This window comes from Cebus imitator, unplaced genomic scaffold (genome assembly GCF_001604975.1).
Source record: "Cebus imitator isolate Cc_AM_T3 unplaced genomic scaffold, Cebus_imitator-1.0 Scaffold7, whole genome shotgun sequence".
Taxonomy (NCBI): Eukaryota; Metazoa; Chordata; class Mammalia; order Primates; family Cebidae; genus Cebus; species Cebus imitator.
Window position 1 is genome coordinate 9,346,644 of NW_016107322.1, and position 20,125 is coordinate 9,366,768.

Sequence of the window (20,125 nt, forward strand, 5' to 3'; positions counted from 1 at the left end):
AAATGACTGTTCTTTAAATGAAATTTCTGTTGGTGTTTCAGCCAATCGGTGAGCAATAGCTGGCAGACTGTGGCAAACCATGTAAAGACCACCCTCTATACTGTAAGAGGACTGCGGCCCAATACAATCTACTTATTCATGGTCAGAGCGATCAACCCCCAAGGTCTCAGTGACCCAAGCCCCATGTCAGATCCTGTGCGCACACAAGGTAATTTCAACAGCTGTCAACATGACTGGTTCTCAGAAGAAACATCAGATATTTAAGAATAAGGAGATTGATGAGGAAATGTAAATGTGCCTGCATTGCTTTTTATGATGGTTCAATAGGCTTTATCCAGGGAAGGAGAAGGTAGCTTGCTGTTTACCTTGGTGAGATGTGTCCTCTTTCTGGAGTTTTCAGGGTGTATTCAGCAAAAAATAAACAAAATAATTGGGTACTTCTACACAGAATGAATCTACCAAATTAGAGCTTCACTGTATTTCAAAGGAAGGAAAATATTTCTCCTTCTTGAAATTTAATTATACAACAACAGAAAAGTGGTCTTTAATGAATAGATGCCCAAATAGAGTTAGAAAAGTGATTTCCTATTGTTCAAGAATTCTGTTATTATGATGCAGTGGTTCTGAGTATGGTTTCTGGGTTAGCAGCATTTGCATAGCCTAGAACTATCAGAAATATAGATTTTCAGGCTCAAACTCAATGGTCTGAGGTTGGGGTTCAGTGCTTGTGTTAATCCCACTTTGTGATGCTGATGTATAAGTTTTACAACCACTGCTACAATGAATTTCATTAAATCTGATATTTAAAGGAGCAATTTATAACAGAAAGCAGAAAATCAAGTTTTCTTTCTAAAGAACACAATTCTTTTGACTATAATGTAAAATACACACAGAATATTAAAATATATTTTCAAAATGGAAGATTACATAATTTCAACTTTATTACTTGTCTCTTCAAACTGAGAAGTCACTGGAGTCTCAGCTTTAATGTGCAATGCTACCTTATAGTTTCCCTTCTGACAAGTAGGTGAAGGAAATTAATAAAATAGAAATGGTAATTTTATTATTTGTTATAACCTACTTCCCACAGGGTTCTTCAGAAAGGGTTAATTATTTCTTATTTGTAAAAGACTTTGAGCAAGATATAATTCAAAGTAGTATTTTTATGCAATGAAAAGCACCATACAGCCATAAAATATTATTATAATTACAATGTAGTTCAGTGATAGTAACTAGCATGCTATTATAACAGAGAAGAGCGCCTTAAAGAAATCGAGTGAAATAAAGTCACCACGTGACTTTGTAACATTGCTGACATGATGACAGTCAAGGGAGGAGGAATGCCATTTTGCTATTGTTCTCTAAGCAGTAATGTGATTAATTTTCCATGATGATAAAGGGCCTGTAGGTAAAGAACCTGTCTTTTGAGAAAGAAAAAGCACAACAAGGAATTCGAAGATCTGAAACTAGTTATATTTTACTTTGCCTAGATAGGTAGCTTTTTACTGTGTTTGAATTAAGTGCGTAAATTATATTATTGAACATAAAATGGAAGAAGTGTACAATTTTAAGTTAAGAAATTATGGTACCGAGATCATTTATACCTATGTGGATAGAAATAGTTTTTGTGTGTAGCCAATGAAAGCTAGAGAGAGATCAGAATGGGAAGATATTTAGTGTGATTGTGTCTGGCAGACCTTTTCTATCATTCAACAACTATGCCAGTCATTAAATCTTGACTTATAAAATAACTCTCAGTGAAAAGATCAAGAAAGATTAATGAAAAGTTGTTTGTGGTCTCGTTTGTTCTAGATAGAGCAAAAGACTTATGTGCTCTTAACAAATATTTAATAGGAAAACTCCTGTTTTGTGTCTGAATGTCAGGATTATTTTTGGATAGCACACTTTCAGCAGCTTTGCAATCTGCAAAGCATTTCTTTTCAAATAACACTTTGCTTTGTGAGCTCTTTTTTTCAAAGGTATTAAATAACAGAGAATCTAGAAATCTTTTATTTCATTAAAGGAATGAATGCTTGCATTATCAACAGCAAAACGGAACATACCTATATAGGCATAGATTAATATTATTCACATACAGGGACTTTTTTCCAAATCAAGTAAAATTTCATTTTACTGTTTATGTTAAAAATGAAAAAAGGTAGAATTGGTAAAAAATTACCTAAGTATCATCTCAGTTATTTATGACCCAATTTAAGTTATTGTACCCAATTTAAGTGATAGCTGAGAAATTTTTTTAAATACTTTTTCAAGAGTGCTGCATTGTAGCCTGAGATAATAAGAGAAAACAGAATTAAGAAAATAAATAATTTTAAATTGGACTTCTTTTCTCAATTACAGTAATTGGAGAAAAACAATTCAACAACCTTGTGTACCAGTTTAAAAAATTAATTTGAGTATGTGTAAACTTCAATGTTTAATATAAATTGGATGGACTTAGCTGCCTATAATTTATCATTTTTTGTCTTAATGGACACAGCCTTTAATTTATCCTTTTTTCTTAATGGACACAGAATATAAACCATCATATGGAGAAATAGAGCAGTACTTAGGAGACTGATGACTAAGGTGGCATAACAATATGTGACTATGGGTATAATATTTTAAAAATCACCTTTCTTTCTTCCCTTCTCTCCACACCCCATTCCAAAAAAGTGATGCTTGACCTCATGTCAGATATTAGAGTATTGCTCAAAATGTATTGCTTTAGAACATGTTATCAGTATTATAAATATTTCTTCCAAAAGTATCTTTGCAAATTTGAAGAGCTGCTTCCCCTCTCTCCCCAACTCTACTTCCCTATTCCAATGACAGAATTCACTTCCCTATTCCACCATCGTTTCTCCATCCATGCTCCCAGACTGAAGTAGGTCAAGGAGTGAGAAAATACAACCTGCAAATTGAGACAAAAGATTAACAAGTTCCTTAGCAGCAGTGTTTAGATATATTCCAATTTACAAATCCAGAAAATCTTTGAATACAAAGCTTATCTTTCTAGAGATCTTTCTAGATTGTCTAGACTTCTTATACTTTGTCCTTCAATAAGAAAATAAATGATCTTATACGACAGTGTGTCTGCAGTTTAATGGGGATGAGGGATTATAAATACTCTTTTATCAATATGTTTTTAGTAAAGATAAATATCATCTCTCATTATGTTCTACCGCTATGGTGTATTTATCTATGTAGGCTTAAATGCTTTTTGTCACAAAAGGGTTTCAGTTTTTTTTCCCTGTAATTAGTTCTAAAGGCATAATATTGACTAATATAAAATAAATTGTAATTTTAATATGAATTTTTAAAACCTGGGAGTGACTCTCTTATCTAACTGCAGATATCAGCCCACCAGCACAAGGAGTGGACCACAGGCAAGTGCAGAAAGAACTTGGAGATGTCCTTGTCCGTCTTCATAATCCAGTTGTACTGACTCCCACCACTGTTCAGGTCACGTGGACGGTAAGTTTTTGAAGGCAATACTAATAGTAACCTCTTTCTTTAGGGAAAGCAAAAGATGGAAAATGCAAATAAACAAAACGTGATAATAAAAATTCCTGCCATTTAAAATCCAGGTGTAATCAATGACAATAAAGAAATTCAATAAATTAAAAAGTTATTAGAATAAACACAGTAAGGATTGATTATTATATAAACATGGCATATTCTATCTTCTGAATTTTCTAACAGCTTTATTGAGATATAATTAACATACCATAAAGTGAACAACTTCATGATTTTTAGTACACTTAGGGACTTTTTAAATTATCACCAAAATCTAATTTTAGAGCATTTCATCATCCCCAAATGAAATCCTGTGCCTGTGTAACACTTATCTACTCTGTTTTTATAGATTTGTCTATTCCACACCTTTCATATAAATAGAATTGTGCAATATATGGTCTTTTGTGTCTCTCTTATTTCACTCTGCATAATGTTTTGAGGTTCATCCATGTTGTAGCATGTATTGGTACTTTGTTTCTGGTTGTTATCAATTAGTATTCAATTTTATGGATATTTCACATTCTGTTTATTTCTTCATCAATTGATGGATTTCTGGTTGTCTCCAGTTTTTTCTATTACGAATAATGCTGCCATAAACATTTGTGTACAAGTCTTTGTGCGGATACATGTTTCCATTTTTCTTGATATAAATCTACAATGTGTTCAGTAATATTGGTAACTCTCCATTTAATTTTTTATGAACTGCCAAAATGCTTTCCAAAGTGACTATACCATTTTTTATTTTCACAAGCAATGTTTCGACATTCCCAATTCTCTCAAATCGTTGTCATTTTTTCTCACATTTTTGGCAACACTTATTATTATCTGCCATTTGGATTTTACCCATTCTAGTGAGTATGTAGTGGTATATAATTGTGGTTTTGATTTGCATTTCTTTAATGACTAATCATGCTCATTTTTTCATGTGTTAATTGAACTTTTTTAGCAAAATATCTATTCAAACGCCTTGTCCATTTTTAATTTGGATTGTTTGTCTTCTTATTATAGACTTATAAGTGTTTATATATTCTAAATACAAATGCCTTATTGGATATGTAATTGGCAAACATTTTTCTCCCAGTTTGTGCGTTGTTTTTTACTTTTTTGATGGTGTCCTTTGAAGCACAAAATACTTTAATTTTGATGACATTATCTTCTGAATTTCAGTCAACCATTCTTTGCGTCCTTTAATCTGAATTGTATATAGCAGCATCAAGACATGTATATGATTTTAATAATTTGACATGTGTAGTCAAAAAACTAGTGGGTGTTAAGAAATAAATTGATATTTAAATATATGTCAAGAATGTTCAAATGCCAGGCATTATTAAATGTGTCAGAATACCCACTCCTATTTCAAAATACTCACTGTTATTTCAAAACGCAGAATGTTTTGATCAGATGGTAGCCACTGCAGAGGCTACTAATACTTGCGTATGTGTGCGTATTTGTGGGTGTATCTGTGTTTTGAGAGGAGTCAGGTAATGTTCTTCTCTGTGTCTCCAGATAGTACCAACTTCTTATTTATGCAAACACTCCCTCCCATAGAATTTCTAAAAATTCAGAAGGAAATATATTAGGATAATAGAAGAGTATATCTACCTGAAGCCCTCTGAGGATATGGCAGGACTTGTGTAACTAAAGACATTTGAGTCAAGGATAGCTGGAAGAATTTTCACTTTAATTTTAGTGTTGTTTATTTAGAATCTATTTATCATTGTTAATGTTGACGTTGTTATTTTGTTGATATGTAAGTGGAGGGAAGACTATAAGTCAAAAAATTGGATGTTTCTCCCTTGAAGTCCAGGTTACTTTAGGGAAACATCTCTTTCACTAATTTTGATCAACGACTCCAGCAAGAGGTTGAGAGGAAAACTGGTTATTTTTCATCAGTTCTTGAGTAGTTGTGTGCAAAGTATAAAACACAGTGAAGAAAATTATTCTGATGTTTTCTCAATAATAATTCCACCAAACAAATCCAGTTCAAGAAGCAGTTTTTGAGACCTACTGTGTTCTACAGATGTGAGTGAGTACTGTATGAAGGGATGCAAATCTAGTTGAGAGAGACATGGAAATTCTTAATGACAGTACACAGGGATAAGTTCCATAACAAATATATATGCACATAATCGACAGAAATTACAACCAAAAGTTAAGTTATTAACTCTGTCCTCAGGCACCAAAAAGACATAATCACTCATATGTACCTATATGGGAAAATATAGAGGCATTGTCTTAGAATAAAAGAAGCTAAAGTAACATTTAAACTTGTTTACTGTAATTCTGTACTTTCATAAAAAGAAACCAATGCAGAGGTTAAACAATGTTCCCAATATCACAGGTCTGTTTATAGGTAAAGAAAGGATTTAAAATTTTAATCATCTGACCTTAAATCTGCCTTTTTTGTTGTAGTTTTGCACTTTAAAAATAAACTATAGATAAATATTCGTGGCTTTCTATGTATGTCTTTAATCCATCTTTAGTTAATTTTTGTATATGGTGTATGAAAGGGATCAAGTTTCAGTGTTCTTCATCTGGTTAGCTTGTTATCTCAGTGCCATTTATTGAATAGGGTGTCCTTTCCCCATTGCTTATTTCTGTCAACTTTATGGGAGATCAGATGGTTGTGGGTGTGCGACACTATTTCTGAGGCCTCTATTCTGTCCCATTGGTCTACGTGCATGTTTTTGTACCAGTACCATGCTGTTTTGGTTACTGTAGCCCTGTTGTGTAGTTTGAAGTTGAGTAGCATTATGGCTCCTTCTTTCTTCTTTTTGCCTAGGATTGCCTTAGCTATTCAGCCTTTTGTTGTTGGTCCATATTATTACTCCTTAAAGCAAACTACATGATCAAATTCTTGGTTTATGAGTAGAAAATTGGGTAATATTTTATTAAAATATAAGACTAAGCTTATAATGTTTTAAGAGTAATTATGATTAGGATTACTCTTTCTTATTTCATTTTTTATATAATTTTGCATAGATCTATTCTATTTTCTGCACATATTCGTTTCTATTCTTCTGTTCTCATGAAGGGAACACAATTACCTAATCATTTTTCCAGTGGCATAGTAAGGGGCATTATCTGCCATGCATTTTCTACCTTTCAGTACCCTTGAGTAGACACAAAACTAACAAAATCAAGGGAATTTTGTACTTTTCATAGCATATTTTTCTCATTCTGAATTGAAAAAGTTCTCAATTCTATTGTAAGTTACAAAGGGGATTCTTTTAAGCTGCTTCTAAATGTGGAAATTGTTTGGGTAAGAATCAAAGTTATTATGTTTATGAAGTTAATCACTTTAAAAGTCACTGAGTTTAAAGAGTAAATAGCATTAGATCAAAATTGCATGACAGTAGACTGGTAGTTCTTCCAGGAGAGGAACGTTGTCATAGTCATCTCTATGTTCAACATTTTCATTTCTGCTTCCCCCTAACAACGTTTCCTCCTGAAAACAAAATGTGTTGCACTGCGCACAATCATCCGAGAAACTATCATTACTAGTTTTCATATCTGTCCCCCTCATGGGCTGTAACTTCTGCAAGGCTATAGTCAATGTCTTTCATTTCTGTGTTTTTCAGAACAAAGTGTCTATTATGAAGTATTATTTCAATAACTGTTGAATTGATCAAATTAGTTGTTTTCATACATTTTAAATTTTTTTAGTAAAAGAAAGAATTCAGTTAATATCATGACATAGTGTTCCCTATTACTTTGTAATAGGGATATAAGTATGCATTTGAAAGAGATAAATTAAGTGAAATAAAGTCAGACTGGGTTATGCTTAGTGGCCAAATAATTTGCATAACTCTTTTATAGATGTAATATTTCAGTTTATTAAATGCATGTGTTATTTAAATTATCAAAATTTTAGCATTTGCTTTACAGAAGTGTTGGGGTTGAGGGGAGAAATAACTCCCCACCACATGATTAGGGTTGGGGCCAGCTGGGGAAGTTTCCCAGTGACTGGGAGGATTAATTACCAAAGGAACAAGACATAACTACCAGGGAGACCATTTACTGCCAACCTCTTCACCAGGCTAAACTTGAAGTAGCAATAGTTAGCAACAGCTACTTTCTAAAAATGACTGCTTTTAGAATGAGGGTGGGCATAAATGATAAGAAACCTGCTGTTCCATAAAAAAAAATAGCAATAAGTCACTTACTGAAAAATGATTATTCTCATTTTATTTTTTGACTTTTTATGGTTCAAGGACAAAAATAATTACATACTCTTTGCCCATTAAGCATTATTACACAGAGGTGGAAAAGAGTGCTCCAACAAACTAGAATTTCAGAAATCTGCTAAAACCAGATCAGACCCTTAGCAGCTAAACCCATCAAAGAAAATTCACTTTGAATTTTCACTTTATATGGAGATGTTGTGTTATTTTGTGTCGTAAATGGAAGCGGTAAATACGAAGCATCACACTTAAACAGGTTAATTAAAATGTTGATTTGAGGGCCACAGACAAGCCCTCTTTTTTTGTGGCCTGTTGCTTCCTTAACAATTATATTTTATCATTGTGTATCTCTAAAGGTTGCAAAATGCTTTCAGTTGTATCATTCCTTTGATTGTTTCTGTGCCCTTGAGATATGAGTATTATGTGGTCAAATTAATAAACTGAGACTCAGAAAGCTTAAGAGGTTGAACTCTAATTGAAATTGAGACCTATGGCTGAAGCTTTCATCCTCATTTTACTTTTTCCTTAAGACAACTCTTTTTTTTAATTCAAGTTTCAGAAAACACTATTTTTTTTAGTTATATAAACCCATGAATCTGTGGTCAGACTCTGATTGTAATCAACTCTAAAAGAAAATCCTCCTTCTTGTAATCAGAATGTTAATAAAACCCGTAACAACATATGGCCTAACTTGAAAATGACCACCTGTCAAAATGAGCTCCAACAGTTAGTGGGGTAGAACACACATCCAGTAAAAATCTCACCTATTTTTTTTTAAAGTAAATGTTCAACATTTTCATTTCTGCTTCCACCTGTAACAACAAATTTCCTCCTGAAAAAAAAAAAAATGCATTCCCACTGCACACAATCAAGTTAAACTATTTAACTATTAAGAAGCCCCATACTATATACTAGCTGAAGATAGTATACACTGAAGTGTGCAAAACAATGTTTTATAGTAAACATTAGCTTCATAAAATCCCTAAAACACTTAATTAATGAAAACCAAACATGGGTAAAACCAATTTACCCTGATTTACAGACACCCTTCATCTGGAAACAGCTGCTTAATGTTCTTCTTAAAAACACAGCTTGCTTCTTTCAGTATTAACAAGCTATTATTGTGAGTTATGTCTTTCTTTCAGTATATAAATTCACTTAAAGCCAATGCAGAGAAGTTTATAAAATGCAAGCTTAATGTTGTTTTAACATATACTGCAAGGGTTTTTTTTTTTGAACATTGACAGTTTTGATGAAAGTCATCTCTGTTTGGCTCTCATAAATTTAAATTTTGCGTCTTGGTTGCCTTATTTTATTGTGTCAGAATAAATCTTGCTTAAAAAAATGTGTCCATTGGTAAAAACATAAACTGGTAGCATGAATGAGGACTTGCAGATTATCAGCTTCCATGTTAGACCTGGGCTCAATTTTTCTTGATATAACCTCATACAAGTGTAGCACTAACTCCACAGTCTTTGAAGGTGAGAGAGCTGTCAGGTGGCAGATAAAATTCATACTTGTTGAGACTTATCTGGGAAACTGGACTTACCCATACATAGAACATAGAAACACACACACACACGCACACACACACACACACACACACACACACACACACTCAGACTCAATTCAGGGAGTTTTCACATTTGAACATTCTAAGTATTTCCTTTTGTTCCACTGCATTCATATGGAGGGTCTGCATTTTTAACTTTTTAAAGCCAGTATTTTTAGCTAATATTTATTTGCTGCCCTCACTTAGAAATAAATAAAATAAGACTGCAACTAAAAAAGAGATGCTAGCAGTTAATACATGAAACAACATGTTTTGTTTATAACCTGGTGACAAATTTCAACATTTCCACAAATGTTGAAACAAATTTCAAATGCTGAATAAATTTCAAATTTCTTGGATAAAGAAATTTGTGTAAAGCTGAAATTAATAACCATCTCACTATCCTCTTTTTTATTTCCTCTTTCTCTACAAACTTCCTGAAATGAGGTTATTCCATTACTTTTCCATTAACCTTTACACTTTGACAATGAAGTATGTCAAATTTAAACCTTCTTAGACTATGGCTATTAAGCTATGATAAGGGATATTAGTCGGAACGTGCTGTCATAGTTTCTGTTTAAATCAAGCGTTTCTAAAAACATGACAAAGCATTAAAAGATGCTTAATTTTTAAAAATAACTTTAAAAAGCTATAGTTGTTTTCTCCCTGTTAATGAAACAGCCATAAAACTCTGGTAAGGACTTTAAAATAGATGTATAAAGAGAAGAATATATTTCATTACTTAATCTTGCATTTATATTTATTTGATTTTTAGGTGATTGCCAATGGCAGACAAAAACACTTTTTAAAAGTTCTATTTGATATGAGTTTTGTCTTAGGTTATTATTTAAAATAGCTTCTTACTGTGCCTTAAATAAATGAAGTTATCAAAAAAGTTGCCAAATTGTGTCAAGAGTGGGAAATTAAAGAAGTCAGAATTTGGTAAATTACAAGTTTTTCATTTATATTTGGTAATGAGTATAAGCATTCACATGCTTTTAATACAAATGCTCTAGCTCTACAGCTTTAATGTCTGCTGTATGCTTTTTGCAGCCACAGAGATTTTATACATGATGTCCTCACATTTGTTTTCCTGGGTAAATCCTGCTCTTCTTGCTATCTAAGCACTTAAGAATTATTCAGGGAAGCTTTGTCCCCCGTTCCGGACTCAGTCACCTTTCTCTTCACTATAGGCTTTCTTACCTCCTGGTGCTTCTCATTCTGAACATTTGTCTATGCTTTTTATTATGATTGTAACTTGACCATAGTTCAGTCATTATTAGACAACTCTGACCCTCCACCTGGACTCCACCTTCTTACCTCAGCTCGTGATGGCAGGGACTGACTCTATTTTCATGGTCCATTTTATCCCCAGAGCTCAGCAGAATTTCTGGCACCTATGAGTAGGAACCCAAAACATGTGTTTTGAGTGGTTGATGATATTAGTGAATAGACAAAGGATGAGAATGGAAATCCCTGACAAGGGGCATATTACATATATAGCCATATAAAAGGGAATTGTTGAATGCATAAAAAGGGTAAGCAGAGGATACATAAAGCTAGAGATATTGGCAGGTCTGGCCTTTGAGAGGCCCTTGTGCTAATCCAAGGAAACTTAATTAATTAGATAGGTATCTTAGATACTGTGAGATATTTTAAATGGGGGAGAGAGTTCTTCTACTCTTCATTTTGGAAATAATCTTGGGAGCAATCTAAACTCTAAAAGGATAGGAGTTATTAGAAGCTGAGAGATTAGCTAGAAAGTCAGGACATCACTCAGGTGATAGTTATGAGGACAAAAATCGGAACAGATGAAAAGGGGATCAATCCGTTGTGATATTTAAAATACTTTCCTTTAGTTTCAAACGCCCTTTACAATGTTTTTCAGGTTGATCGCCAACCACAGTTTATCCAAGGCTATCGAGTGATGTATCGTCAGACTTCAGGTCTGCAGGCTACATCTTCATGGCAGAATTTAGATGCCAAAGTCCCGACTGAACGAAGTGCTGTCTTAGTCAACCTGAAAAAGGGGGTGACTTATGAAATTAAAGTTCGGCCATATTTTAATGAGTTCCAAGGAATGGATAGTGAATCTAAAATGGTTCGTACTACTGAAGAAGGTCAGTATTCAGATTTTGAATATAAATCAAACTCATATCATGATGAAACCAATTTCTGTTACAGTACCTATGTATTATCTTCCTTAGAGGAACAGAATGGTATCATCTAAAAGTAAATCCAGGAAGTGTCATTTTCTCATCTTATTCTGATAATTCTGTAGAACCTGACAAGCAGAAAAAAAGGGACACTGATGTAATTAATTTTGAATTTTTCTTATGTAACCATTTGCACCAAATGTTTTTCAGTTCACTTGAATTGGATTATCAAATATTCCCCTATATTTTGTGTAGATTCAACTCATTTGGATCATGAAAAGACAGACTACTGGAAATTCAAGAACACAGGCTGTTCATTGCCACTACTCTGTTTTTGTTATAGTTAAGTGTGACATTTTCTTTTATTAGCCTCTTTCTTCTGTAGGCACTGCCAGTCAAACCCATAATTTCTAATCAGGAAGGTCACTTGCATATTTGCAGTAGCTTTCTTCTTAGTGAAATTCCCTCTTTTTCCCCATTTTGGATCTTTTCTTTTTTCTTTTCCTTTTTTTTTTTTTTTTTTGTTTCACTCTGTCTCCCAGGCTGGAGTGCAGTGGCTGATCTCAGCTCACTGCAACCTCCGCCTCCCGGGTTCAAGTAGTTCTTCTGCCTCAGCCTCCCAAGTAGCTGGGACTACAGGCACACACCACCACACCTGGCTAACTTTTTGTATTTTAGTAGAGACAAGGTTTTGCTGTGTTGCCCAGGCTGATCTCAAACTCCTGAACTCAGGCAATCCACCTGCCTTACCTCCCAAAGTGCTAGGATTACAGGCATAAGCCACCGTGCCCAACCAGATCTTTTCTTACCTAAAGGTAGGTTAGAGTCAGTCTGTGATGGACACGCGATTAATGTAGGTTTCCACCAGTTCATTTAGTAGTGTCTCTTTCAAAAAAAAAAAAAAAAAAAAAAAAAAAAATTTTTGTGGGAAGACAGAGAGGTTTATGCTCTTCTGTGATAGGATATAATACGTTGTTATCAAAGTTTAAAAAAAAAACAAAAAGGAAATTCCAAATGAAAAAACCCCTCCATTCTGCTTTTGTACTGCCTTTGTATTCACAACTCTTGTAAAAAGCCTTTTCTCTAAACGTATTTCATACCAAATAAGAGAAGCCTTAAGAAAATGTATATAGGTTGCCCATGTTAACATCTATATACTTGACCAAAGAGCCCTGAAATTATACATTTCTTACACAACGTGAGAAAAATGTCATTTTCCCATTGTTTTGCAGGGTGATACATGGGCAGGGGCAAAAACACATATTTAAAAAGACATCATTAATCAACTTTTAGGATATGTTAAAAAATTACCAATAATTATGATAGTATCTTTTCTCCTTGCTAACATGTTTAAAAGTAAAAATCATCGTATCTTTATCCATTATTAACTCTATATTGCAAATTGGTAGTATTAATGAGTGGTGCGGGTAACCTTAACACAGAATGCTCTGTTTGAAGCCTACTTCCAAAATCAATTTCACTGCAGTTAGACTTTTCCTCTGGATTAGACATTTGTCACCGTTGGGTATACATTCATCTCCAATTTCGGTGGCTATGTGACGGTAACAAATGGAATTCAGCTGGGCTATGTCTGGCTACGATGAGTGACGATTTGGGTTCTTTCACATCTGTAGAAAGAAGCTGGGTCCTGGAATAATTGACCTGTCAGGAAGCAGGCACGGTGTTCTCGCCAAGACAGCAGCAAGGCGAATGAGAAACCAGTTCTGAAAGTCTTATTTTTCAATGCAGTCTACTTAATAACTACAAGGCTCGTAGACAAGTGGTTGGATTTATGTCATAGTGCCATACTTTGGAGCAATATTGTCACATGGAGGAATAAGAAACAGCAGTATTGTGTTAACATGTGTCTGTGCGTGTCCTATATCTCAATGCAAATATGGCTATACCTATATGAAATATATCATGACATATTTACAAAACATAGGATATCTGTTGTAAGGCTCTTAAAAGATGTTTTAGAATATTTTCAGAAAGCTGAACTGTGTAGAGCTATGCAAACATTGATGATTTTATATAAAAAGCCATCAGTAACACAAAATTCTTTGATATTTTAAACGCTCAAGAGGTATGTTATATAATACTATCATTTTAACTACTCCGACCTGTGGTTTTAATTCAGAGACTCACTGAGAATAGATGAATTTTTCCACAAAGTTGTTATTTCTTCGTTCTCAGACACACTAAATGAGAGATGCGGCAGTCTAAAATCAGGAAGAGCTTCTCCCTTGCCTTTTCTCAGTATGGGTGTAATTAGTTATAGGAGAAACTATAAAGGCAGAGAATTATTGTAGAAATCAAAATCTTCCCATTTCACATTTGACCCAGCATGAACTATTTTCATTTTTATCATCAGAGTCCCTTGCCCGTCCATTAAAATAAGTTTTAAATCTTAACTTATGGGTCAATTTATAGCAGTCAATTATTTTTCCCAGTAGAAGAAAGAGAAGGTTTTCCTGTGTTGTGACATTTATAGCTGGGATTCTATTTTTATTTAGTAAGCACAAACTAAAAGCATACCAAAAAAACTGTCATTAATGCCACCATTCAGAAATAACACATGGTAAATAGTGGAATATGTGCTCTCAGAATAATTTTGGTTAGAAGAAGTTGTGGTTGTTTTTAGAAAGCTTATTAAAGTTGAAATAATCAGGGTTCTAAAATCTGACATACACCGGTTCAAGTTCTGACTTGCTGTTTGACTATCCTAAGTCCCTTACGGTGACCTCATGTTTCCTCATCTGTAAAACTGAGATAACAGTTGTTTCTACCTCTTGAAGTTAATGCGGGAATTAAACCTGACACTTAGCTCAGTGCTGGGCGGGTAGAAAACACTTATTAGAATGTTAGCTGTTAAATCTGTTATTGAGAGCATATTATAAAAGCTGTTGCATTTACTTTAAATCTACATATTGTATTTAAAGAATATCTCTCAAAAAAACTGTCGCTATGGAACACTGTGTGGATTCAGAACTCTTGGAAGCCAGAGCCTCCTGCATCTTGTCTTTATATTCATATTCTGGAGGTAGCACTCATGCACAGCAAGGCTTACAGTTTACATTTATTCTAATCACTTCTTCTACAGCCCCAAGTGCCCCTCCACAGTCTGTCACTGTACTGACGGTTGGAAGCTACAATAGCACAAGTATTAGTGTTTCCTGGGATCCTCCTCCTCCAGATCATCAGAATGGGATTATCCAAGAATACAAGGTAGGACCAGGGTACAGAAGAACAGCTCTCATATAAAGTTTTCCAGGGAAATGTCAGTGTCTCATGAATGAGGCACATCTCTAAAGGGTCTCTTATTCAGTTTAAGTGTAAAGTTGTTATTTATATTTCTGTGCGACAGAGAATGAGACAAACGCATAGGTATTAGAACGTGAGTTCAAGGTCACAGATCACACAAACCCAGTTAAATGATTAAGCCACACTAGTGAAATGGTGTTCTGTATAGTGTGATTCTAGAAGCTCAAGAATTTAAAAAGATGGGACACAGGGTTGTTAGTGAAGACCAGAAAATGAGTTTTATCTTTGTTATTAGAATTCTGCAGAAGAGGCTTTTTTAAACCATGTTCTGTTTAAAAACCATGAGCTGTTTTTAAACCATGCTCAGAAAAAAAGATGCTTCAGGGGTTAAAGAGGTGGAGTGGGTTGCAGGCAGCATCAACTCTCACTCTAGATGCTACTTTTGTGTATTTATTGAAGTTGTATAGAATATTTCACTTGAAGAAAAGCCACTGAAACACATTTTGCAAATACTGACTTACAAAAAAAACAGTTGATTGTCTCATTTTCAACTGATGAATTTTTGGCTGTTTAGAAACAGTATATGTCTGTTGTTTCATTGCTATCATTTGATGTTTAAGGCAGAGAGTATGTCTGAGTTTTCAAAATAAGATTCTGTTTGTGTTGTGTTTAGAACACATTTGAATGAAAAACTCTTCATTAATCTTTGTAAAATTCAAAACTATAATTTATTAATAGGTGATCTATTAGGATTATCTATTAATAAATATTTCTAGATTCCTGAAAATAGCATCTTCTATGCATTTAATACAATACAAAGCTAGTCATTCATTTCACCTAAAAAAATCATAGCTATTATTTAATATTAAGCTGAATAATTTTACTCAAAAGTTTGAAGATTAAATTTTATTTCTAAGCAGAAATTAATTTCTACATAGAATTTTATTAAAGATCAACTTGCTAAAGCAAATTAATGAAATAAATGTATAGGGATTTATTTTTAAATGATTTCTATCATGTTATAAAGATGAATGGTTAAGAAACATAAGAATAAATGCTTTTACAATACAGTAGTTATATAGATCCTAAGATTTTATAAGCATTAGGACACTGTTTTAACAGAGTAACGAATTATCAACTCTGTGTGAGTTTGAGTGTGTGTGTGGGTGTGTTTTAATGAGGTTAGGAATTTATTTTTGTACCATTTGGGACTAAATATCCTAAATTTCCATGTAGTTAAATATTGTTCCTTTTTTTACAACATGATAAATTTTTTTCTGTGAGTTGTAAATGTTCTCACTCTCTAGAGACTTGTTATATTTTGTTTTCAAAGTGCATATTTAGGTAAGGGCTAAATATTCTTTCATTAAGAACACTGATGTCATATATAAATAAAAAAACACATGATTCACAAGAATTATTTTACTGAAAATGATTTGGGAGCTTACCTGCTCTGAAACAAATCATATGTTTTCCTACATATGTGTCTACATGTAGATTTTAAAATAGTATATAATATGAAAACAAATATGGATATACAATGAATTTCTTTTCATAACATATTTTATAGTAACAATTTCCACATCCTAGAAGATGCCCTAAAATTTGATTCCTACTTGAAATAAAAGCCTAACTTCCTTAGCATCAATGTCTAAAGCCTTGACACAGCATTGTTCTCATGAATGTGTATGTGTGTGTAGATATGTGTTGATCAATATTAGATTTATTGCTGTCAATGTAAATATTGGCTTTAATTTCATTTTAGTCAATACCTATAACCTAGGTCAATTAATCTTGTTAACCACTTCTGTGTAAGTTAATATTTTCTTAAATGAAATGTAAATTGCTTAGATGTCTACCTATATACTTTAGATATTACAACTTGTAATCACCATATTTTAGTGGATTATATGCATAATAAATTTTGATAAAGCAGAGGAAATTATGTGTTTTAATCCATACAAAAATGCCATTTGCAACAAAAGACCACATACCAGAGGTGTTAAAGAAATCACTGTGCTTTCTAAATTACTCCTTATGAGCCTTCAGTGCTGAGAATAAGATACAAATGAACATGGCATAGTTTCAGCTTCCCTTATTGTTCTTCTTTTAATACAGGTGCATGCATGCACAAATGCACTTACATACACACATATAAATAAATGGCAGAGGTTGGGATTTAGAAGATGTCATTTACAAAACTTCTATAAGCCTAGAAGACAGGTTACAATTGAAAAATATTTCATCGGTTATATTAGTCTTGTTACTAGAAATGATAATATTATCTGCATGTATTATTCACTTTCCATTTCTATAGATCTGGTGTCTAGGAAATGAAACGAGATTCCATATCAACAAAACTGTGGATGCAGCCATTCGGTCTGTAATAATTGGTGGATTATTCCCAGGTATTCAATACCGGGTAGAGGTTGCAGCTAGTACCAGTGCAGGGGTTGGAGTAAAAAGTGAGCCCCAGCCAATAATAATCGGTGAGTATCAAACTATGTGATCAGCGCTTTAGAATCACTCAACTAACAAGGTGGATGTGCTTTTGCATCAACATACTAATAGTGAATATACACTTATGAATGATAGGATATACATATCATATAGGCAAATGGGTTAACTGAAGAGGATGTCTTACAAAAATGCTTGGTGCAATTGATCACGCTTTTAAAAAAAAGTCCCAGAGCCTTTTTAAAATTACAATATTTAAGAGTTTAAATGCTAAAAGGTAGTTTAAAAATTATTTTTAATCAATTGCCTCATTACCAACTTTGGTGCCATTGAAATATAATAAAAATTAGATAGTTATTGAAGAGAGACCATTATGTTTCAAATCTATATGCTTCCTCTTAGCCAGAGAAATGTCAAAAATCAACAAGAAACAGGCCAGAAGAAACTTTGTAATCTAAATATCCTATCCCAAAGAAGAAATCATATTAAATCTAGTATCATGATTGCATAAATTTTTTTCCTATTATCATAGATTATGTTTGTCTGTTCTTGAGATGTATATAAATGGAATCATACAGAATGTGATATTTTGTATGTGGTTTCTTTCACTAAGGATAATGTTTTTGAGATTCATCCATGTATGTATTATTCAGTTCATATGTTTTATTGCTGAGCAGTATTCAATTGTATGAATATGCCATATTTTGTTTATTGGCTTTTCTCCTGAGAGAATGAATATTATTGTGTAAATCTTTGTGTCCTTTTGGAGTAACACCTAGAAGTCTAATTTCTGGGTAAAATGGTTGCATAGTTTGACTTTATAAGAAACTGCTAAACAATATTCAAATTACTGTATAATTTCATACTGCCACCAGCAAGGAAAATGATTTCCAGTTTCTCTACATTTTCACAAGCATTTGTTGTTTCCAGTTTTTGTGATTTTAGCCATTCTTGTTGGGGTAACCTGTGATTTTAACTTGAATTTTCTTTTAGGACTAATGATGTTGGGCAACTTTGCATGTGCTTATTGGCCATTCACATATTTTCTTTTGTGAATTGACCACATATTTGCCTTTAAAAAAAACTGAATTGTCTCTTGTTACTGATTAGTAGGAGTTACTTATACATTCTGGATACAAGTTCTTTACTATGTATATATGTATTACCAATATTTTCTCCCAGTCCATAACTTCCCTATTCATTTTGGTAATAATGTCATTTGATGAACAAAAGTATTACATTGTGGCTTAGCTCTAGATACTTAGGGTTTTTTTTTATATATATTTTCTTCTAGAAGCTTTATAATTTTAGCTTTTATGCTGAGTTCTATAATTCATCTGAGGGTAATTGCATGTGGTTCAAGAAATCAGGCATATTTATTTCCATATGTATATCAAATTGTGTACTCATCATGTATTAAAAAGATTTTCCTTTCCATCAGTTAATCATATATACATGCCTGCCCTCCTGGATTCCCTACGGGATTCCATTTGTTTATATGTCTATGCATATGCCAAACCACACTGTCTTGGTTACTATAGTTCCTATAAGCCTTGAAACCAGGTAACGTGAATCCTCCATTATTTTTTTCTGCAAAATTATTTTGGTTATTATAGGCCTTCTGCTTTTCCATATACTTTTCAAATCGGCTTGTTGATACCTCTAAAAATATGTTGAATGATAAGTGCAAATGCAGTGAATCAATCCATCAAAATGGGTAAATATTTTACTAACAGCTCTCTTTCCAGGAATGTGATATATGTTTTCATTATTTAAGTTTTCTTTACTTTTTTCCAATCTTATATGGATTTTAGTGTGTCAACATATTTGTTGAGCATTTGATTTTCTGTGTGTGTATTTTGTTTTGTTTTTATTTTCAGACAAAGTTTCGCTCTCTTGGCCAGGCTAGAGTGCTGGAGTGCAGTGGCGTGATCTCTACCCACTGCAGCCTTCACCTCCTAGGTTCAAGTGATCCACCCACTTCAGACTCCTGAGTAGCTGGGACTATAGGCGTGCACCAAAAAGCCAGGCTAATTTTTTGTGTTTTCATTGGAGACAGGCTTTCGCTATGTTGGCCAGGCTGGTCTTAAACTCCTGACCTCAAGCAGTCTGCCTGCCTCGGCCTCCCAAAGTGCTGGGATTATAAGCATGAGCCCTTGCCACGACCTATTTGACATATTTTACACTATTATAAATGAGGTTTTTAAATTTATTTTTCCAATTGTTTTATATTTCACATAAATTTAATTTCTATATGGCTTTTGGGCTTTGTGACCTTACCAGCTCTCCTACTCATTTTAGTAGTTGTGAAAGGTTTCTTAAGTGTTTTCAGATAATCATGTTTTCTCTCTTCTTGTTTGTATTAATGTGATGAAATTTATTGAATAATTTTAAAAGGTAAATCAACCTTGTATTCTTGGGATAAACCACAACTGGTCATGATATATTATCCATTTTATAGATGTTGCCAATAATATTTGGTAAAGAATTTTGCATCTATGTTCATTAAGAATATTAAGCTGTAGTTTTCTTTTTCCAGTTTTGAAATCAGGTGGCTGGTTTTACAAAGTAGTTTGGGAAGCATTCCTTCCTCCTCTAATTTCTGTAGAAGTTTTTTAGGACTAACATTATCTCTTCCGTAAATATTTTCTAGAATTCAATGGTGATATCTATGTTTTTCTTTGTGAATTTTTAAAAATATATATGAATTCAAGCCTATTCAGAATTCATATTTCAGAGGCTGAGGTGGGTGGATTACTTAAGGTCAGGAGTTCGAGACCAGCCTGGCCAACATGGTGAAACTTTGCCTCTACTAAAAATACAAAGCTTAGCCAAGTGTGGTGACAGGCCCCTATAATCCCAGATACTTGGAATGCTGAGGCACAAGAATTGCTTGAACCCACCTGGGAGGGGAAGGTGCAGTGAGCCAAGATCACACCACTGCATTCCAGCTGGAACAAAAAAAAAAAAAAAAAAAAAGAAAGAAAGAAAAGAAA

General features: G+C 33.4%; 1 protein-coding gene across 1 annotated transcript in view; it reads left to right on the forward strand.

The window, feature by feature from the left end:
* Positions 1-20,125, forward strand: part of ROBO2 (roundabout guidance receptor 2) — a 1,330,354-nt gene that overhangs the window by 1,242,013 nt on the left and 68,216 nt on the right. Inside the window, exons 13-17 of the mRNA XM_037742645.1 lie at positions 42-208; positions 3,353-3,474; positions 11,141-11,372; positions 14,512-14,636; positions 16,990-17,161. Coding sequence (XP_037598573.1) covers positions 42-208; positions 3,353-3,474; positions 11,141-11,372; positions 14,512-14,636; positions 16,990-17,161 — 818 coding nt within the window. The remainder of the gene's footprint in view (positions 1-41; positions 209-3,352; positions 3,475-11,140; positions 11,373-14,511; positions 14,637-16,989; positions 17,162-20,125) is intronic.